The sequence below is a fragment of the Podarcis pityusensis genome (genome assembly GCF_964106645.2).
Source record: "Podarcis pityusensis genome assembly, chromosome: 5".
In the NCBI taxonomy this organism is placed as follows: domain Eukaryota; kingdom Metazoa; phylum Chordata; class Lepidosauria; order Squamata; family Lacertidae; genus Podarcis; species Podarcis pityusensis.
Window position 1 is genome coordinate 19,714,755 of NC_138032.1, and position 22,629 is coordinate 19,737,383.

General features: G+C 42.6%; 1 protein-coding gene across 2 annotated transcripts in view; it reads left to right on the plus strand.

Annotated features, from left to right (window-relative positions):
• Positions 1–17,990, plus strand: part of LOC308478378 (uncharacterized protein) — a 29,718-nt gene extending 11,728 nt beyond the window's left edge. Inside the window, exons 4-16 of one of the 2 annotated variants that reach the window (XM_081008053.1) lie at positions 438–488; positions 1,200–1,229; positions 4,346–4,396; positions 6,435–6,478; positions 6,594–6,643; positions 8,162–8,382; positions 8,482–8,732; positions 9,566–9,697; positions 9,893–10,031; positions 11,549–11,602; positions 11,892–11,972; positions 14,293–14,565; positions 15,171–17,990. In XM_081008053.1, the coding sequence (XP_080864179.1) occupies positions 438–488; positions 1,200–1,229; positions 4,346–4,396; positions 6,435–6,478; positions 6,594–6,643; positions 8,162–8,382; positions 8,482–8,732; positions 9,566–9,697; positions 9,893–10,031; positions 11,549–11,602; positions 11,892–11,972; positions 14,293–14,565; positions 15,171–15,199 (1,406 nt within the window). In that variant the 3' untranslated portion in view covers positions 15,200–17,990. The remainder of the gene's footprint in view (positions 1–437; positions 489–1,199; positions 1,230–4,345; positions 4,397–6,434; positions 6,479–6,593; positions 6,644–8,161; positions 8,383–8,481; positions 8,733–9,565; positions 9,698–9,892; positions 10,032–11,548; positions 11,603–11,891; positions 11,973–14,292; positions 14,566–15,170) is intronic. The other variant, XM_081008054.1, reaches the window with a different exon arrangement.
• Positions 17,991–22,629: the final 4,639 nt, after the last annotated feature.

Here is a 22,629-nt window from a genome sequence, read left to right on the forward strand (position 1 = left end):
GAAGTACCAGCTGCTGGTGCAGGTCTTATTCTACAACCTCTTTCAGAAGAGCTGGTAGAATACTTTTTGCCGAGTGGCACTACAGTGTATTGGGGTTGTGTTACAGTATAACAGGGGTGCCCAAACTTTTTTCAAAGAGGGCCAGGTGTGATGAAGTGAACGTGCATGGGGGCCGACCAAAGTTTTTGACCTTTTTTAGGGTTGAACTTGTTGAGGTTTTTTTAGGATTTGAGCCTAATAAATAAACTGCCCCAGGGATTAAGCTTTGGACATGACTGCAGTATATGGCTCAAATTATTATTATTATTATTATTATTATTATTATTATTATTGCCACCTTGTGTTGTGGTCTTAACTGCACCATTTAAACAGTAAAGCTTTATGTTAAATCATTGTTTCAAAATTGCCAAGGCTAAATAGATTTTCATTTTGTCAAGGTAACAACAGTTCCCAAAGCGACTCGGAAAGCAGCTCGGAAAGCAAATCTGGTCAGTAATTGAATCATACCTATTCTATATATTAACAGTGAATTTATTTTCTAGTGTGAATCTTTATATAACTGAAACAGCACCATTCACATATGAGAGGAACGTATTAAAGGTTGGAGGGAACCCCCAGGGAAGAACACTCCCCTCCCCACAATTGTCCAATGGCATCCCTGCCACACCATCCCCTACTGGGGGTGGGGAGAGAAACGGAATGGATGATGTCAGACAGCAGCAGCTACCTGGCTGGCTGGAACCTTGGTGGGAGCACCCCATGCTGCAACACTTTGTTGTAGATCGCACTTGTTTATATTCCCTTAATGTCTCTTTAAAATGCATCTTAAATTTTTGAAATGACAGCCACCAGATATGAATTTAAGCCACCTGCTTGCCTTTCATTGGGTATTCCTTTGCTGCATTTTGTGTGTGCGTGGCTATTTATCAGTAAAGAGAAAAAGGGGGAAGAAGGCAAACATGACATTGTATTTGTTAAATATTGGTGTTTAGCTGGTAGTCACAGCAACAGCATGCCATAAATATGCTTAGAAATTGGCAACAAATGTGGCAAAACAGGATGATCAGGAAAACAATGGGAGGAAATGGCTCCCCACAGTAACTGGCAAATGTATTTTGTTGTTAATATCCCTGCACTTATTTATATTTTAAACAAATTGACATTGCAGTTTATGTTTAATGAGGCCTTTTCATTTACAGATACAGATGAGGCAGATCTAAATGAACCAAGTGAGTGCTTTTTAAAATTTTATCCTTACTTTGAGAAAGATCTATAAGAGGATTCTTGCAAGGTAGTAAAAGCCATGTGCATAGATGGGAGTGAGTGACTTTTGAGTGTTTATGTTAAGTGGGACATGAAGTAGTTTAAGGACGATTCTTATTGAAAATTTAGCTGAGACCATTGTATATGGCCATTATTGAATGTACATAAAATTCAAAGAATATCCTTTCATAAAGCACTATGGCCCTACAGTTAAATACATGGCAAGATTAAGGAAAGATGGAGGACCTCAGTGCTACTAGCCATGATGTCTAAACAGAACCTCTATATTCAGGTCTGGAGAATTATCAGGTATGGGGGAATCATGCACAGATAGGCTCTTATTTCTTAAATATACAAATGCAAACAAAGCTTTCATACAAATATGTGTTGCAAATAATTATGTATGCAGGCATTACAAATAATAATGTTTTACCTGAGATAAGAATGAGTGGTGCTGTTTTTTGCATGCATTTACACATTCTTTTCAGTGATGCCACAACACACTGAAATTTACTCCAATAAAGACCTTAGAAGGACAGCTGCTAATTCCATCAAAAACCCATAAATCTTTTCTGTTCTCGTTTGTTTTTGTTTCAGTTTGTAATTGATTGTTAGATTTCTTTCTTGCTCTGCACCAAAAGGTCCTACAGCAGTTTACAGCAATTTTTTTTTTAAAAAAAGTTTAAAACAAATTGCAGTTACAAGCATAGGGTGGGTCCTGAACTAGCTATTGTTGCTGTGAATTGTAATGTACCTTGCTGGGTATGAGTAGCACTGAGTATGAGTAGCGGTTACTACACTGTTAAACTGATCGTGGGGAGCAGGTGGCACTGTGGTCTCAATCACTGAGCCGCTTGGGCTTGCTGATCAGAAGGTTGGCGGTTTGAATCCCTGTGACGGGGTGAGCTCCTGCTGCTCTGTCCTAGCTCCTGCCAACCTAGCAGTTCGAAAGCATGCCAGTGCAAGTAGATAAATAGGTACTGCTTTGGCAGGAAGGTAAACGGCGTTTCCGTGCACCCTGGTTTCCATCATTGTGTTCCATTGTGCCAGAAGTGCTTTAGTCATGCTGGCCACATGACCCAGAAAACTGTCTGTGGACAAAGGCCAGCTCCCTTGGCCTGAAAGCAAGATGAGCGCCACAACCCCACAGTTGCCTTTGACAGGACTTAACTGTCCAGGGGTCCTTTACCTTTTTTATCTTTTTTAATTAAACTGATCAGTAAAGAATTATAGAATGGCAGTACTTCTTAAATCAGATTCATGATATACTTCTAAGGCTGTGTGGGATACCAGTAGAGGAATGTTTACAAACAATTCTGCACACTTTTTTTTGTAGTACAGGACTCAGAATTTCCCATAACATGATGTGTGACCTCTGAGAAATCACCAAAATGGAGGGTTATAGACATAGGCTCCATTACTTTACTACTACTACTACTGTTGTGGTTATTATTATTATTGTTATTATTATTATTATTCATTTCATTTCTATACTGCTTTATATTTTTAAGGGAGGGGAATCTTAAATCAGTTTGCAACCTACATTTAAAACATCAAATAAAAAAATCCAGAATAAAACATTACTGAAGAAAGTCTAATATAAAGTATATATTTAAGGACAATTAACATTCATTCAAACATAATTAACAGGAAACTAAAGTATCCTAAATATTTTTTTAAAAAACACTACAGAGGAGGTCAATTGCAGAATTCACATTTAGGAGAGCAAAGTTAACAAAAAAGAAAGCTTTACTAAATGAAGTCAAATATAAAAGGCACATATGAAACAGAATAAGCAGCAAAAGAATAAAATATTCTCATAAGCATAGAACATATCTGCTGCTGTAGCTGCAAATCCTGCCAATAGTGGTTCATGGCAGGGGCTGTGGATGCTCATTGTCAGGGAAGTGCCATCGGAGCCAGGGGGAGAGGGAGGGCTCCAGAGGGATTCCGGAGAGCGTCCCGGGAGGGAGAGAAGCAGCACATCTTCTGGGGAAGGAAATCAGCGTAGCACCAGTGGAGAAGGGGGGCAGATGGGGGAATCAGTGAGGTGGCTCCATGACTCTTCGCCGGGGACCAGTGGGGAGAGCACGGGTCCTCCGCTGCCCATACCCTCCCTGCGCAGAAGACTTCCGCGCAGGGAGACTAGGCGGAGACTAGGCGTCAAAGAACTTCTTTGCTGGAAGAAGTTCAAGAAACGCCCACTGACGGATTCTGCCAGCGATTGAGACAGCCACGAGCGAGTGGCTGTCTGGACAGAAAAGGTTCACTCAGGCAACCCAGCCAGGTGTGGCGCTGATTTACGCACGAGCAACCCCTAGAACCATTTCACTCATGTTCAGTGAGCTGAGTCTCCACAAAAAGACAACCAAGACCTGGCTTCCTCAACCTCGGCCCTCCAGAGGTTTTGAGACTACAATTCCCATCATCCCTGACCACTGGTCCTGCTAGCTAGGGATCATGGGAGTTGTAGGCCAAAAAACATCTGGACTGCTGAGGTTGAGGAAGCCTGACCAAGAAAGTCTCTGGCCTCTTCAGCAGCCTCAGCTTTTGTAGCTGGAGTCAGTCTGGGCCCTGCCCTCCCAGGCCAGGTCGAAAAAGGCCTGCAAGGCAGGAGCAGGTCTTCCAGGACTCACAGCCAGCTTAGATGAGCAGAAGCACTTTAGCCTGGTGAGGTGTAATTAACGATGCCAGGTTCCACTGTAAGGGGAAAAGATAATTATCTTAGATAATTATTATTAGATTATAATCTATACTAATAGTAATGCTGCAAGAAGAAGCACTATACAGTATTATCAAATATGAATAGTGAAGCTGGGAGAATTGTGGCTTCATCCCTGTGACACAAGCAGATTTGAACAGATTTTTGCCCAGAATGTTGAAAGATGTATGATGAATAAAAAGTGTAATACGATAAAATGCAAATTTTAAAACCAAAGGAGCCTTCAAATAGCCGCGGTGTCACTCAAAATGTCATCTTTAGATATCTGCGGAGAAGTCTTGCTTTAGTTTATGATTCATTCCAAATAATGATGTACAGAAACAAATCAAAGATACAGGATTATTATTTTTTGGTTTATAGATGAGGAACTGAAAATGAAAGAAGAACCGCCATTGCATTGTGTTGAATCAGGTATAATACTTTTATTTAAGAATAACATGTATCTGACAGGAGGAAGGCTTCTGGTCCCCCCCCCCCCATGTGATTTTAAGCATTTTTTTCAATTCATCGTAGACAGAGTTCCATTTTTTTTTAAATTTTGTTACACCCCCATGACATATGTAACATCGTTCCTTCCTCATTATTATGCCTCCAGCATTTGTTTGATTTCGATTTATAAATTTTTGCCCGTTTATTAGGGGTTATATACCACCTATATAACATTTTAAAATAATTCTCTTTAATTGTGCAACATGCCGTGAACTTGATATCCTTTTTCCAGAAACTTTTCCAGTGTTCTATCTGTATTGGGTAACCAAAATCCATTGCTCATTTTATCATTGCCTCTTTTATCTCCTCATCTTTTAACTCCAAATCCAATAATACTTTGTAAATCTTTGATAACAATTTCCTATTATTTTGTAGTAATTCTTTTTCTATTTCGGAGAATTCTTTATGGAACCCGATTTTAATGTCTGATTTGAACACTTCATTCAACTGATGGTACTGAAACCAATCTGTGTATAACTGTCTAATTCCCTCGAACTTTTTAAAATTTAAGTTAGACCCCCTTCTTCCTCCTGGGAATTATGAATATCAACATCCCCAAGGGGAAAAAAGAAAGTATTTTTATATGCCACAATGGTGGCGAGAATGCTAATAGCAAAGAACTGGAAAGGGGATAGTGTTCCAACAAAGGAAGAGTGGCAACTCACAAATTTTGTGAATATTTAGAGTTCACAAGAATGACGGAGGTACCATATTTTTCGCTCCATAAGGCACACCTGACCATAAGGCGCACCTAGTTTTTAGAGGGGGAATTCAAGAAAAAAAAATTATTTAAAGGGAGTGCTGAGCAGAGCTTGTATGCATCCCAGGCTCTGCTCAGTGCTCCCTTTCACGAGCCACATGGAGTGTGTGTGCGGCGCTTGCAGGCTTTTCCCTGAGAAGGGAGAAGGGCAGCCCGTCACTGACGGGCTGCCCTTCTCCCTCCTCAGGGAAAAGCTCCCAAGAGCCACACACACACTCCACATGGCTCTTTAAAAGGAGTGTGGCTCTTGGGCGCTTTTGCGGGAGGTGGGGGAAGTGAGAGAGCCTCTCTCTGTCACTTCCCCCACCTCCTGCAAGAGCCGCACGCTTTTTAAAGGGAGTGCGGCGATCCCTGGCTTTTGCGGGAGGAGATAACAATTTCTTCCCCCACCTCCCACAAAAGCCAGGGATAGCCGCATGAAGCCTCCACAGGGCAGAGGGATGAAGGCTCCCCAGTGCCCTGCAGAGGCGCTGCGCCACTAAGGCAAAAGTTAAAACAGCTAGAGGGAGCGCTGCGCAGCGCTCTCTCTAGCTATTCTGGCTTCTGGGGTAGCCCGCGAAGCCTCCGCAGGGCAGCAGGGAGCCTTCATCCCGCTGCCCTGCGGAGGCTTCACAGGCTATCCCAGAGCTGCTCAGGAGTGCGGGGCATCTGCACATCCTGCCCACTGCTCCCAGAGCTTGTCGGGGCTAGCAGAGGAAGCCCGGGTCCCCCCCCCCCCAGCCCCAGGGACCACACATTCACTCCATAAGACGCACAGACACTTCCCCTTAGTTTTTAAGAGGGAAAAAGTGTGTCTTATGGAGCGAAAAATATGGTAATTAGAGGCCAACCCACCCCAAAAGCCAAAAAGGATTGGCTACGTGTAAGAGATTACATGAAAAAAACATTGTTCTCAAGCTATATCCTGGTTATGTTTTGACTAAATCTTGTAAAGAGTATAATGGAAAGAGAAAAATTTAGGAGAATTAAATGAAATAAAGAGTAAATAACACAGTAAGAAAAAGATCTGTAAAAGGAAAACTGCAGTGAAGTCACGGGTGGAAAAAGATTTGTATGGAAAGATGTATAGTGTATTAAGTTAAGAATTTATGCTGTAGAGAAATCAAGAATATATGTATATGTACAATTTATACTCAATAAAAATTGTAACAGGAAAAAAACATGTATCAGTTTAAGAAACTTCTCTCTCTTTCCGTTTAGAGGTTAATACCCATCGACACTGTGAACGCTGCAAGGTCCCACAAGTAGGTGTTTATTTTAAATCCAGATACGGACTAATGTTAAAAGTCGTTTTATAACTCCAGTATTAATGTCCTACTAACTTGCTTTCCCCATTTTTATTTTTATTTTAATATAAAGAACCAGCATGAACAAGTAGCTCCCAGAAAGCTTTCTAGAGGACGATTCTGGTAAGTTTTGGTCAATATAATTGAAAATTACATCCTAAAAAATGTCTTTGTATTATTATTTGCTTGCATGATTACACAGTACACAGACATATATTTGGCAAATCCGAATGTACACTTGTCTACTATTGTGCAGTAAAGGAAGCAGAAGAGCAGAATGGGACCTACAGGGTGGAAATAAATGTTGCATTCTTCCAGTCGTTCTGTCTCTGCAAGCACAATAGCTTTCCAAACTTAGCAATTCTCCTTTCTCTCTGTGCCTGTGTGCTGTTCTGGGGGTACCCCTGACCTCCTCCGCAGAGCAAATTTTGGAGGGCACATGAGAAGAGGAAGGGGAGGAAGCCCTGTTGTGCAAGGCCAAGTCCTTGCCTGGAGCTTCTGTTGAGAGGGCTTCTTAGGTGCAGCAGTAAAGCGTATGCCCGTGCTGCCCGGAGTGGTACCCTGCCACATACAGTTCAGGGTAAGTGAGGGCAGGAAAGCTGCTGCCCACTCTCCCCCTGCTCTCTGCTACTGGATGAGGCCTGAATTGGCAGCGGAGGTGGATCTGCTGGGGCTGGGCGCACCTTGCTACAGCAGAGGTGGGATGCTCTCCTCCCTTGGTCAGGCCTGATCTGGGGGGGGGGGGGGGCAGAGCTGCACCATGCACAAGCACCGCTGCTAAGGGGAGATGCTGCCGGGGAGACGGGGGCATTTGGCAGGCCCCCAGCTGGCTCCAGCCAACGGCCGGCAGCCGGGCGAACTCCGGTTCCTGGAACAGCATCAATCAGTGACTTGAGTCTCCGAAACGTTCAGAACCTGAGCACGCTCTTATCAGCAGAGTGAATAAATTATCACAACGGAAGTGGCGGACAGAGACATGTGTAAGCATTATTTACAGGCGTTTATTCAGCATCAGGAACAAAGGGAAAACATGTCTTCTTCCCTTCGTGTCCAAGCAAACAGCAGCATAGCAAAAGCAATATACAAATGGAAGTTCCCATTGCATGCAGTAGGTCCCAGGTTCAATCACAGACATTTCCAGGTAGGGCTGGGAGGGACCCCTCCCTGTCTGAGACCCTGGAGAGCTGCTGCCAGTCAGTGTAGACAATACTGACCTAGATGGACCATTGGCCTGACGGAGGCAGCTTCATAGGTTCCTGTAAGCAAAAAAAAAAAAAAAAAAAAAAAAGTGCTTTACAATTGACTTTATAAAGAAATAAATATTGGTTGACACTAAGGTCATATTTATCCTTTTTTTTTAAAGAAAAAGTTCACGTCTCAAGCCAGCGTTTCGTTTGGATCAGGAAAGTCTGCAAAGGAGTCAGCATCCTGTTTGTAGGGAGAACAGCTTTGATAAAATTGGCATTACATAAATGTATTTTTCACATATATTTGGAAGGACAAGAAAATGCAGAGGAAACACATGCATATATCATTCCCATTTGTCAGAGTCGTCTGCGACTGGACTTAACGGTCAGGGGTCCCTTTACCTTTATGCTGTATCACGTACTGAAAACTACACTTTATGTATCACATACGCAGGTTGAAGTTGGACGACGAAGGAATTTATCAGTGTACAATCACAGGGTTGATCTTTGAAGTAACCAAAGCCGCAGTCATTGAGTATTCCCTTTTGTCTTGGACCAAGTATGCTGCTTACCTTAAAGATCCCTGGATTGTCGTGGGGCCCATATTTGACGTCAAGTGCAAATCACCTTCTGTTCTTACTTCCATTCAGTTTCCACACGCCCTCTGCCTGAATGGTAAGACTTGCTCAGTGAATTTAAACATATTTGTCTATCTGCTGGGGCACTTACTCTGCTTTTAGGAAGCGTTAAAAAGCGTTCGATGTTTCTCTGCAGACCATTCCTCTGACATGACCTTCAACGTGTTCCATTTCAAAAGCAACGGCCCAGAATTTGAGCGTTCTGCTGATCACTCAACCACACATGTCAAATGGCGTGTGAGCTCCCTGTCCCCTGTTGGCCCAGTTATTGAGAAATACGATCCAGTGTGTTACCACGGGGTTGTTATTTTATACAAAGTTGTCAACGACCACCCTTCCTTGAAATTCCATGTGTATGTAGCCGGCAACAACAGCTCGTTTATAAAGGTAAGATCAACTTTTGGGCAATGTCTAAATCAGTTTCTTTGCTGCCAGCATGGCAGTTTCCTGTACAGTGGACGCTCGGGTTGCGAATGTGATCCATGCGGATGCACATTCGCAACCCGCAAAATTCGCAACCCGCAGCTGCGCGTCTGCTCACACGCGGGTTGCGATTCGGCGCTTCTGCGCATGCACGACCGTCAAAACCCGGAAGTAACCCGTTCCGGTACTTCCGGGTTTCGGTGGTCCGTAACCTGAAAAAATGCAACCTGAAATGTCTGTAACCTGAGATACGACTGTATTCCAGTGCCCACTGGAGCTGTCAACTCATGAAATAAAAAGTTCTAGCAAGTAAGAAGGACCTGGTGGCCGTTCAGGAGGTGAAGGCTTGTAGGACAAGGTGGAACTTGCAGACCCCTGAGGGCAGAGCCTATAGAAACACTGAATTCAATTGGACACTGGATGAGGAAAAAAGGCTGTCTTTCAACCCCTCCTGTCTGGCAGCTAGAACCTCAGATCTCAAAACCCTGCTCCCCCCCCCCCAGTGAGTTGGAAACTCTAGTGTGTGCAGCCAGGAGAACCATTAGGGTTCCAGTTGCTACAACAGGATATTCAACTGAGTAACTGCAGAAACTGCTTGGTGAATCATCCTAGTAATTGTTGTAAGAATCACATGATTGTTGCATTTAATTTGTTAGAAAGCGAGGGAGGGAACCGCAATTTCTCAGTAGATGAAAGAAGTTTAATATATAGACAAAATCTCCAACAAGTCTATGTAGATCTTTGATTTCTTGACTTAGGCAATCATGATTTTAAAAAAAGATCTGTTTTAATTTTAGGATGTGTCAAAAACCATACAGCGCTCTTCCAATAGATTCATTAAAATTGAGAAACCCCCTTGTCAGAAATTACTCCAAGTTGGGAAGAAATACAAATTAACTAGTGTCCCAGAAGCTGACATAAACCCTGAGGTATGTTCTTTATTCTTCTGTAATCGGATTGTCAAGATGCATGTCCTTGTCTAAAAGATGATGATAATTGTCATTTGTGCAGTGTTCCTGATACGTTGTGACATCGTATACATGCATTATATAAAAGCTTAGCTAGGAAAACAAACTTTTTGCTTTGACAAATGGGTTTTCAATATTCTGATATTCACTTTCTAGGAAATGGAGTTTGTTGATGACTCTACGCTAGCACAGAAACATTTCTTTGAGGTATATTTAGAACAACCAACAGAACTTGTGTTATCTTTGATGGATGTGGAGTCAGAAGAAACTGTGTGGAAAGCAAAGCTACGAGAATGTGAGTTTTCCTTAGACACAATTCAGTACACAGTATGTGCAATTAACAGTGTTTGATTTATTTGGGACTTCACTGATGTTTAAATCTGTTTCAATTTTGGTATGTTGCATGTTGTTGTTTTCTTATTTGCATTTTTCAGATGTGGTAGAAAGCAGGGTATAATTTTTAAAAGCGAACAAATAACCTGATTTACAGTTCAGTCTCATGTACCACTCCCAAGTAAATGTGCATAGAGCCTTAATAATGAATTGCAGCCAACATATTTGGCCGCAATCCAAATGAGACTATGCATATTCCGGTCACAGTCCCACTCACAAACATAGAGGTTCTTTTTCCTTCTTCTGATAAGAAAGCTGCCCTCCAAAACATTGCAGAACTAGAGAAATTGGGTTCTGTGAAACAACAGATTCAAGAAAAAAGAATATCGGGCAAAAATATGGCATGTGATGAAGTACGCTGCTGTTAATGCAGTCCACTTTCTCCCCCAATCACCAAACTTGGGAAGAGTTTAGAGACTAGTCTGAGGTATGAGTTTAAGGGAGCAACTCTGCAAAAAAGAAAAGTGGAAGCATCATCCTTGACCACTGGTCCTGCTAGCTAGGGTTCATGGAAGTTGTAGACCAAAACATCTGGAGGGCCGCAGGTTTGGGATACCATGAATAGTATGGACTCACACATGAGCCAGTATGGTGTAGTGGTTAAGAGCGGTGGACTCGTAATATGGTGAACCGGGTTCGCGTCTCCGCTCCTCCACATGCAGCTGCTGGGTGACCGTGGGCTAGTCACACTTCTCTGAAGTCTCTCAGCCCCACTCACCTCACAGAGTGTTTGTTGTGGGGGAGGAAGGGAAAGGAGATTGTTAGCTGCTTTGAGACTCCTTATTGTAGTGATAAAGCGGGATATCAAATCCAAACTCCTCCTCTTCTTCTTCTTCTATGGATGATGCATTTTCAAATTACTGAATTTACACATATGATGATGCTTCTCTCCAAATCCAAATCTCCAGGTGATAGGTCCCACCAGCTTCATATGTTAATTAGCTTGCTGTTCAGGATGGACAGCTCCTATGGTTCTCAACAGAAACCCTCCCATAATTATTTGCATTCTGTGCTAAGCATAACAAGCTACACAAGGCAGTCTCTAGGGGTAGGGGTACTGACCACCTGATTTTTTTCTGATGCCATGTGACCAAATGGTTTTGAATGTCCTCCAGCCCTACACGACCTTCTGTTTGGGTTTGTAGAGAGTGTTACTTTTAAGGTTGGGCATTCTTTTTTTTTAACTTGTCATTTACTTATAATACAGTCAGTGAGATGCAGCTTCTTTTGTGGCTAAAAGCCATGGAGCAAAGATAATTGTAAAAAGTCCTTTGATTTATTTTATTTGTGCTTTACTGAGAAGTGGGGGGAACAGATTAATACTTCTTCTTTGTGAGAATTGTGGCATATTCGTTTGCACTGCCAATTACGCGATACAGCAGGCCTTAATTTTCTTTTCAAAATATTTCTATTTAACAGGTGACTGGATCCTACATAACCAGAATAACAATAAGCAGAAAAGATCCACTAACAGTAAGTTATTATAAAGCAGTACGCATGAAACAATCAGCTGGGAACTTCTCCTGTACAATGTACAGCTCCCAATTGACTTATGACTTGTGCAGAAGTTTCCAGTGGGGCTGTTAAATATATTTGCTTAGTTCTTCAGGATTCCACTACATGACTAGTGGACAACTAGTGCACAAGTTGCTGATTTCCCTTTCCTCCATCTGTAGCTTAGATTCAAGCCCACATATTCTTATTTAGAAAGCACAACAACTTACGTATTTTGAAACTATGTCCTTTGCCATGTATTCCTTAGGCACGAGACGACGGAAATCCAGCACCAGTCTTTCAGAAGATGAGCTTTGTAACAAACGGCTAAAAGCCATCAACACTTCAGGTAAAGGATTTTGTGAAATTAAAGAAGATTAGCATCAAGCCATGTTCTAAGCCTTTCATACTGCAAGGTATTAATGTTACATTTTACTTAACCTGGGTGCAACTACAATTCCAGCTGGAAAACCCATGCATTTGTATTTGCACAAAGATTCTGAACACCTAATTTGAATGCAGCTATCTATATGAAAGCATAAATTTAACCTATATATTACCGTGTCTTTAGGAATCCACTAGAGGGAGTTCTTCAATCATTTCAATACATTTTAACAAACCATATTTTAAAAAAATTACGTTGATCAGTATACCAAGGTTTGAACTAGATAAAGAACTAGTTGGCACAGGAACAAAATCAACCCTTTAACTCCAGTAGAAAATTGCTCATGATGCCAAAGGTAGTAAGAAACTGTTGCCATCATAATAGGGTTCTCCATAGATAGGATGTACCTATTTTTGTGGATTTGTGGTATCAAAAAGCCCTGAAAAAGAGCCTATAGGAAAACAGAATGCTAGAAAAGTGGGTGATGAGAGAGATGGCTTATTTTGAACACAATGCGACCACACTTGGAATACTGTTAAAAGGTAAAGGTACCCCTGGCCATTAGGTCCAGTCGTGGCTGACTCTGGGGTTGCGGTGCTCATCTCGCTTTATTAGCCGAGGGAGCCGGTGTACAGCTTCCGGGTCATGTGGCAAGCATGACTAATTCACTTCTGGTGAACCAGAGCAGCACACGGAAATGCCGTTTACCTTCCCGCCGGAGCGGTACCTATTTATCTACTTGCACTTTGACGTTCTTTGGAACTGCTAGGTTGGCAGGAGCAGGGACTGAGCAATGAGAGCTTACTCCGTCGCGGGGATTCGAAGCACTGACCTTCTGATTGGCAAGTCCTAGGCTCTGTGGTTTAACCCACACATCCACCCACGTCCCTGGAATACTGTTACCTCACCTCAAAAAGGACATTGTAGACCAGGAGAAGGTCCAGAAAAGGCCAACAAAAATTATGGAGGTTACAACATTTGGGGCTTTTTAGTTTAGAGAAAAGGCAAGTGAGATAAAGTGTACAAAATTACACACAGTTTAGAGAAAGTGGGTACAGAAAGGTTTTACTTCCTGTCTTGTAATACTAAAACTTGGGGACATCCAAGGATGCTGAATGTTGGAAGAGTCAGGCCAGACAAAAGATTTCTTCACACAAGTACTTATTTACATGGTTCAACTAAGGAATGTGCTCCCACAAGCAGCAGTGATGGCCACCAATGTCACTTATAAGAGGATTAGACAAATTTATGGAGGATAAGGCTATAAATGACTACCAGCCATGATGGCTATGTTGTACCGCAGGTGGCTCTGTGCTCTAAACTACTGAGCCTCTTGGGCTTGCCGATCAGAAGGTCAGAGGTTCAAATCCCTGCGACGGGGTGAGCTCCCATTGCTCTGTCCCAGCTCCTGCCAGCCTAGCAGTTTGAAAGCACACCAGTGCAAGTAGATAAATAGGTACCGCTGTGGCAGGAAGGTAAAAGGCGTTTCCATGCACTCTGGTTTCTGTCACGGTGTTCAGTTGCGCCAGAAGTGGTTTAGACATGCTGGCCACATGACCTGGAAAGCTATATGTGGACAAATGCCAGCTCCCTTGGTCTGAAAGCGAGATGAGCGTTGCACCCCATAGTTGCCTTTGGACTTAACCATCCAGGGGTGCTTTACCTTTTACCTTAACCTGTTGTACCTCTATGGTGGGAGGCAGTATGTTTCTGGAAATTCAGGACAGTGCTGTTGCAGTCAGGTTCTGCTTGTAAGCTTCTCATTGACTTGTCCACTATGAGAACAGAAGGCTGACCTAGATGGGATCTCGCCTTATCCAGCAGGCTTTTCTCACGTTATTGTGTAACATGGGTCTAAATAACCAGAGAAATTGAAAAGGGGGAAAGAAGGCAAACTCATTATCCTAAACACATTGTGACACTGAAAATTACCAAAAAGTTATACAAGTCTAAATGATGATGATGTTGTAAGCCACTTTGAACAGTGGAAAGGTGGCATACAAATCAAATTATGTATGTATATGTTGCAGGCCTGGAATGTTCATTCTCTTTGTGTTTCCTGATCTGATAATTTGTGTGTGTGTGTAAGTTTCTTCCAAAGAAAAGGCAGTGATTAGCTGCCCCTGCCTAAGATGGGAAGGAAGCACCCCAAGTTATATTTGAATGCTCTCCTTTCTTCTTCAAGAATAGAAATAGATGGTAATTTTAAAATATCCATTCCTCCCCCCCTCAGGCCAACTAAAAGCAATAACGACATAACATAGTTGTATTCTTCTGCTTTTAGATGGAACGAAAGCTTCAGCAGTACTAACTGATCAGCAGCTGATGATTCTTGCAAAGAAGATGGGTAAAAACTGGAAAGTAATTGGCATTGAATGCCTTAGCTTGTCCATCGAAGACATCCAGCAGATTGAGGCAAAGGAAGAAGATGTTAATATGTATAAATGCATGATGTTGCGGAAATGGAGGGATTCAGAACAGAATAATGGAACTGCCCGCAGTTTATATGACTGTCTTAATGGCCAGGCATCCCATGATGTGCTAGAAATTCTGACAGGTAAATATCAACACTCTTTATACTTTGTGTATGATGTTTCAGATATTTAGGGTGAAGCAGAATATTTTTAGGATAGCAGAAGTGGTTTCTAAGGCTGGATCTAGACACATCAAAAAAGCGTTTCAGAAAAATGTGTTGTAAACCTTAAAGTGGGAAATCACATTGGCAAAAGATGGGACTCCACAGTCACAATGTAATAACACATATAAAACACATTTCTTTACTAATGTAGCTGAGTCCATAGTGCCTTCACTTTATGGAAAACGCATCACATATATTTTAATGGCCTGGGGCAAGCTGTGGGAGCGGTAGATCCTGCAAATTTCCAGCATGTTAAGAGAACAGATGTTAACGGCAATCACTTGGGGAGTGTCTCTTCCATAACCACCATCCATTCAACTTCCGGAGCAGTTTTGCAATTGATTTTAAAGTGTTTGTGAATGTATTTATTTATGATATGGCGAAGGATGGACACACATGGATACAGATGCCTATGCCACATGTGGACCTCAACTTTGTTACTACTGTAAGAGGCAATAACTGTCTGTTGCGCCACACTTAAATTCTAAGCAACTCCTTAATTCTCATTTATTTTTGTTTTACAGGTTTTTTAAGAGCAGATGCAAAGTCATGAGGAAACAGCATGAAAAAGAAGAAACATCAGGAATGTTCTTCCATGTACATTTTACAAAAAAAGATGAAAAGGAACTTCGTCGTGCTCTGCAAACTGTTTTAATCTCTGGAGGGTTTCCATGAAGTGACAAAGATAGGCCAGTTGTGGAAACTTTGGAGAAGAAGAAGAAAGAAGAAAAGCATGTGGAACTGTGAACTCATGCAAATGCTTATCTACTTGTTGCTTTTTTACACATGACTTCCCAGCCTGCCCTGCTGTCGGAGATTCGGCCTTCATGCGTGTTTTACCCGTGCAAGGAGAATTAATGCCTTCCAAAACCCTCTCAGGTCTCCTTGGGTTGCACTGCCTGGATTAACTGGGATCTTCGCTATCTTGTCTTCCACGTTCATACCAGAGTTCAGGGACGGACTGTGGTCTTTCACATTTCAGCAGTCAAAATTCACTGCCCTCTGCCTGTCACCGTTCTGCTCAATTCACTGTGTCATAGTTGCGATGCCCTGTGGCTCCCCTAGGCTTGGAATTCTCCTGCGGCAGAACTGGTTGTGCTGCCCTAAATCCATCTCTGCAGCGTTATGCATCAGACACACACCTGAGAAGGGATTTTTCTACACCCCCTTTGTGAAGATACAAACAGGTTTGTCTTTTCACTCCCCATGGGTGCAATTGCACACACTGTGGTTCTTCATGCTTTCCCTCCGCAGCATTCCTGCTATAGACTTTCCCAGTCCCTTGTTGAAGGGAATGAGAAGAGACTGAAAGCTTCTACTTAGACATATTATGTACAGTGGTACCTCGGGTTAAGGGAGGCAGGTGGCGCTGTGGGTTAAACCACAGAGCCTAGGACTTGCCAATCAGAAGGTTGGCGGTTCGAATCCCCATGACAGGGTGAGCTCCTGTTGCTTGGTCCCTGCTCCTGCCAACCGCTCTGGCCGGAAGGTAAACGACGTTTCCGTGTGCTGCTCTGGCTCGCCAGAAGCGGCTTAGTCATGCTGACCACATGACCCGGAAGCTGTACGTCAGCTCCCTTGGCCAATAAAGCGAGATGAGCACCACAACCTCAGAGTCAGTCACGACTGGACCTAATGGTCAGGTGTCTCTTTACCTTACCTTGGGTTAAGAACTTAATTCATTCTGGAGGTCCATTCTTAACCTGAAACCGTTCTTAACCTGAGGTACCACTTTAGCTAATGGGGCCTCCCGCTGCCGCCTCGCGATTTCTGTTCTCATCCTGAAGCAACGTTCTTAACCCGAGGTACTATTTCTGGGTTAGCGGAGTCTGTAACCTGAAGCGTCTGTAACCCAAGGTACCACTGTATAATGCTTTGAGCCACATTGAAGTTTTGAAACTGCGCACCGAGCAAACATAGGGCACCTCAGAACCTTAGCAGGAGTTGCTCAGTGACAAAAGTGCTAATGACAAAAAGCTCTCCGATGAGCAACTTGATTACAGTTTCTAGTCTTCTGCAATGTGTAACTGGGGGGCATGCGGGGCACACTTTCAGGTATATGTGGCACAACAGACCTCACAGTCAGCTCCAGGTGTTGTTTTTTTTGTTGAGGGGAGTAGGAAGTACAGCTTGGCAAAATACAGACTTAGGCAACTCCCTTCCCCAACATGTCACGCTATTGAAAAAATTATGTACCAAGAAAAGCTGGATTCTGAGACCTTTATACGCAATCATTCAAACATAGCAAATTTGCTTAAATTCTATTTAGCTGTTTTATATAAGCTGGTTTTATTAGCCATAGGGTGGTGGTGGGTAAGCAAGCAGTGCAGGTCACTGAAGCCCTACCCTGAGAAAGACTTGAAATAGCCAACCATTTCTCTGGCGTCTGACATTTTAGCAGATGTTCCTTGCAAACTATATTTTTTATAGCAATGAGGATTAGAAACTTACCTTTCTGAAAAAAGTGAGACTCTCAGGAAGATGAGTATTCTGCATTCAACGCCACACTTTGACTATTTAAAAAATGCTCTTGTTGAATTATGGTGTACGTACAACCTTGCTCTTTGTCTAAGAGCTTTCTAATACCGTATTGGCCTGAATATAAGCCTCAAATTCCGACCATGAAAAGTTAAAGTGCGGCTTATATTTGCGACCTTGCTGCGGGCAAAGCAGCAGCAGGAGTGTGGCAAAACAGTGCCCGCCCCACGCATAGACCCCCAACCTCTCTCCCAAGGACGAGAAGGGAGAGAGCGAGGAAGGGGGAAGGCTAACGGCAACGCAGCGTGGCTCCCCCCCCCCCCGCCCAGTATGCAGCCAGGAGCTGCGAGGAATGGAGCGGCTTATATTCGGGTACTTTTTCTTTCCCCCTCCTCCAATTGTAAAGGTGCAGCTTATATTCTGGTGCAGCTTGTATTCGGGCCAATACGGTCATACTTGATAGTAGATTCATCATCCCCAGTAAAGTGGCAATACTGTTGTTGTTTTTAAAGGATGCAAAACGCTGTGAATCAAGTTTTAGATCCTCAAGGAGTCATGTAGTATCAAACTCTACTGCGCTTGGGACACATCATGTAGCATAAAACCAGCATCCACACATTGCCTGTGTCCTTTTAGAAGGGCAGAGTAGCTCTAATCATTGTAAAACCATTTTACAGTTCAGCATTGGCACTACAGGAAGATTTTGCATCTCTCTGGGAATGTAATTTACATGTCGCCCCCCCCCCAAAGGTCACCCATTTCTTACGTGGTACATTTCTGTGTTGTACATATTTCCTTGGAAACAGACTTGACTGTATGTTGTGTTAATATTTTTTTAAAAATACAAAATAAAAATTGTGTCAATCCTTTTTTATTTAATGGAAATGAAATGGTGAAACTGGTTTTGTCTTATTAATGACCTTGGGCCAATTAGGCTAAAATCTAAGTATTGTAACTGTTAAATTAGAGCTGTCATAAAAAGCATCTTTAGCAACAACAAATGGCTGGTTGGTTTTTCCATCCAACCTGCTGAAATAATGTTATTTGATAGTAAGAGTGTTGAAAACCACACTTGTGCTTTCAATAAATGTCTCGCTGCCAAATCCCTGTTATGGAAAATGGCGGTTTGCAGACCATAGTTAGCTGGCGCTGGCCTTCTCACAGTTCCTGGTAGTGTCGTAGAATCATGGAATTGTAGAGTTGGAAGGGACCCTGAGGCTCAACTAGCTTGACCCCCTGCAATGCAGGAATATGCAGCTGTCCTGTACGGGGATCGAACCTGCGACCTTGGTGTTGTCAGGACCATGCTCTAACCAACTGACCTTTTAAACCAACTACCACCCTCAGAAGGGACGTAGGTGGCACTGTGGTCTAAACCACAGAGCCTAGGGCTTGCCGATCAGAAGGTCGGCGGTTCGAATCCCCGCGACAGGGTGAGCTCCCATTGCTTGGTCCCTGCTCCTGCCAACCTAGCAGTTTGAAAGCACGTCAAAGTGCAAGTAGATAAATAGGTACTGCTCCGGCGGGAAGGTAAACGGCATTTCCGTGCGCTGCTCTGGTTTGCCAGAAGCGGCTTAGTCATGCTGGCCACATGACCTGGAAGCTCCCTTGGCCAATAAAGCGAGATGAGCGCCGCAACCCCAGAGGGGTCCCTTTACCTTTACCACCCTCAGAAGTGTACAAAGTGGCTGCCAGGGAGGGGGCTTTCTTATTAGCAGACCCTAAGTTGTGGAGCTCCCTCGCTCCACAGATTCAAACCTAGGATCTTCATTGCCCAGAGTTTGCTGCATGCTGGAAACACAACTCTTTATCCTGCCCTTTGACAGCATAAAGTTTTGTTTTCCTTCCTTGTTGAAATGAAATCATAACGAAAAGGAAAAATAAAACAAAGGAATAACATTGCTCTGATATAATTTAAACAATCATTTATTTGGCCATAAATATAAATAAGTTTTTAAATACATTATATAAATTACTCATAAATTACTTATAAAGATAGCTTATTTATAAATACGGCTACGCACTGCTTCCACTACGAGAGGCCGCAATGCTTCTGAATGCCAGTTGCTGGAATCCACAGGACAGCAGAGTGCTCATGTGCTTGAATCCTGCTTGCTGGTTTTTCCTGCAGGCATCTTGTTGGCCACTGTGAGAACAGGATGCTGGACGAGATGGGTCACTGGCCTGATCCAGCAGGCTCTTCTTAATTGGACAGCACCATAAGTGTGCAGAACGCTTGACACTATTAGCAAAAAACCCCAACCCCAACCAAAAACCAACAGACCTCTGTGTCCTGAATTTCTCACTACTAAAGAAAGTAGTTTAAGGTGCAATATGACCAGATTTTTAACCCGGGAGGGGGGAAAAGGAAAAAAGTGGAATTCTTCGCAAGTATTTTGGTTTTCTGCAACATATTTTCCCTACACAGACTTATGAAAGCAAGGCTGAAATCCTATACCATTTACTTGGGAGTGAGTCCAACCAAGCTCAATGGGACTCACTTCTGAGTAGACATGTATAGGATTGCATTGTAAATCCTTAACATTTTATTTAAGAAGGCACTTGGTTGTAATCTACACAGCAGGTAGCCACCTGACTGGCAAAGGAATGCATGTAGATTCTCAGCCTGCTGCTGAATTATGAGGATTTCATTTGGGAAGGGGTTTTCCTACCAAAAAAAATTGCCAATTGATTCTGGGGCATTTCCCTACTTCCTCTAGCATATGTGATGCAGCACACTGGTTTCAGCATGCAGAGCTCTTACCATGCACACATGTCGTGGTGGATTTTGCTCTGTACTTGTGGTGTATCATAAACCAGATTATGCATGATAATCTGTTATGGGTGCTGCTAATCCTGTTTCATTGCACTGTTTTGGAATCGGTGAAGTGTATTTGAGCTGTTTCTATCTATGATTCTATTCTCCCCACCACCTCCCTTTAAAAAACTAAAATATTTGAGGATCAGTATTACATTTGCATTTCTAGAGACTTCCCGTAGAGGTGGCTCAAGGTTCTGTCGATGGTCTGAGTGAGCTGCTGCAAAGTTAGAAGAATTTCGCATTCCTTCATCTCCATTTCAAATGTCTTTCTGGAAGGTTGTTGTGGTGAGGGTGGTGGCTGCTCCGTGATGTTCTGGCTGGTTTTCAAAGCCTATAAAAGATGCACAATCAAAAAGAAAGATGAATGCAGGGGCACACATTCACACATAACCGATGCAGTACCTAATTGTTTGAAATAGTATAACAATGCCTCACATTTATGAAATGGGAACAGAAAAGCATGCTACCATGAGGGGGAATGGAATGGAAGAGTAAGAGTCAAAGTTATGTTCAGATCTAGAAAGCCACAGGTTTTCCATTGCTGTTTGTAACTGCTTAGAACATCAGACATGCTAATTGCAACATTTGCAATTGCTATGAATCATCAGTGTTTGTTGACATCATAATCCATCTTTCTGGATACATACACATGCCCATGAAAAGTAAAGATTTGAGTTTAATGCAACCATAGGTATCTTCTGTCTGATTAAATCAGTTGGTCTGACTATTACATCTTTCATGAAGTTTATGAAAGAGTTACGGAATTCAGTAAAATTACAGGATTCAAAGAAGGCAAAGCAATATTAATAATAGTTCAAATATATATATTTACCTGCATCATAATGCTGACAGCATGAAAAAGCTCTGGAGAATTAAAATCCTTGATTTCTGCCATATAGTGTTTCAGAATTTTATAGATGGTGTCCATGCATGCAGTCTGCAAGAAAACGCAACAATAAAGATATAAGCAAAGGTTCTGGAAGATTCCTTTACACAAGACAAATAAACTTGCTGCCATCTGAGGATGGAAATTTACCTGATCAACGGCATCATTTTCTCCTGAGGGACAGAGTCCAGGCTGAAATCAAAGATGCAAGATGAGAAGCATTAATTTCACTGCAACCATGTATTTGGCTAACCCATTGCATTTGTTAGAAAGTACTTATTGTAATACCTTCAGTGAACTTCCTCCCATACAGGCCTTCTGGATCTTCTCTTCATTCTTAGGATTTTCAGGAACATTATATTCCAGTGTACAATTAAATTGCTTCTATAAAAGTGAAGAGAATATCAATTGAATCAGTACAGTTACCGCGTGCAATGGGAATTGTGTTGAAGACCTTGCATCACTGCTTGGTCATGGCTACTGACAAATATCCAGAGAGCACAGAATGGCCTAGGCTTTCAAAGAAAAGGAAGTGCATTTGAGTTGCACTTCTTCTTCCCATGCTTGTTCAGCCTGCAACATCTCCCCCACCCCCTTTGGGGGCATGAAAGTTTTCACACCTGTAATATGCACTATGAAGAGTGACATATGAGCTATGCTGTACACCTTGTAAACAAGTGTGGGAACCTCTGTCTGAACCTCTGAAACTGCTCACAAAGAAAATGCTGCCCTTACTTTCAGACGGAGTTGGTTCTAACAGTGTAACCCTACGTACGTCCAGCCGTGAGGCGTACTAGTAACTGGGTTTAGGATTGCAGCCATTCTTTTTTATTTCTACGGAACTTTCAGAGAAATCATTCCAACTCACTGTGTATTTAGCATAAAAATGCATGAGATAATGTTACAATAGCGCTCAAGAATATGAACCTGCTGCGGTACAGCAGGTTGACCCAGATATTCCAGCAGTTGCCATCATCACCAGATTGGCATGGCAATGACTCATTCTGTTGCATGGTTCAGAAATCAGGGAGGGATCATAGTAGGTATTTGTTTCTGCATGTGTGAGAGAAGCGAGGAGTCTATACCTATATCTCTGCTAACACTGCAGATTATTTATCGATCCCCACCACTGTCTCTTATTTCTGGAGTTCAGAGGTGAGTGCCAGTCCTTCATGCAGCTAAAAACAACCCAAGAAGGACTGAGCATGTTCAGAAGTATGGAGCACTGACTGACTGTTGAGTGCAGAAATAATTATGGAAAGCTGGAAGACAATATAGCTGGAACTCAACATTTTGTAGCATTTTGTTGCTGGCTCTCTAATATTCCATGGTCTTTTCACCTATTGCACTGTTTGGTCCTTCCACCTTTTCTGAGACAGGAGACGCTCTTTCACAAGTTCAGTTCCCATAAGGAGGAAAAAACTGAAGGCATAACAGTGTTTGAGCAATATGTATTTACAAATATTTTAAGATTAGCGGGACAAAGAACATGCAGGTCCCTAGACAGAGAGTGCTTCAAATCAGCTGCAAGGATTTGCTAGATTCTAAACTGCAGGATGGGTTTTGCTGCCCCCACCCTGGCAGGTAGGTGTGGTCTGTATTCTGAACTCCAGGAACAAGTCAGGATCAAGGCAAAGTAGCTCTAATCCATGCAAAAGCCTAGAGAGACAACCATATCTTCAGTAGACAGAACACAATAGTATTCCCATAGCAATATATTTCATGGACGTTCGAGCAATGTGCCATTTGGAATACATTTGATAAGGTTTTGACTGTGTATGCTCAGGCAGCGGTTTTT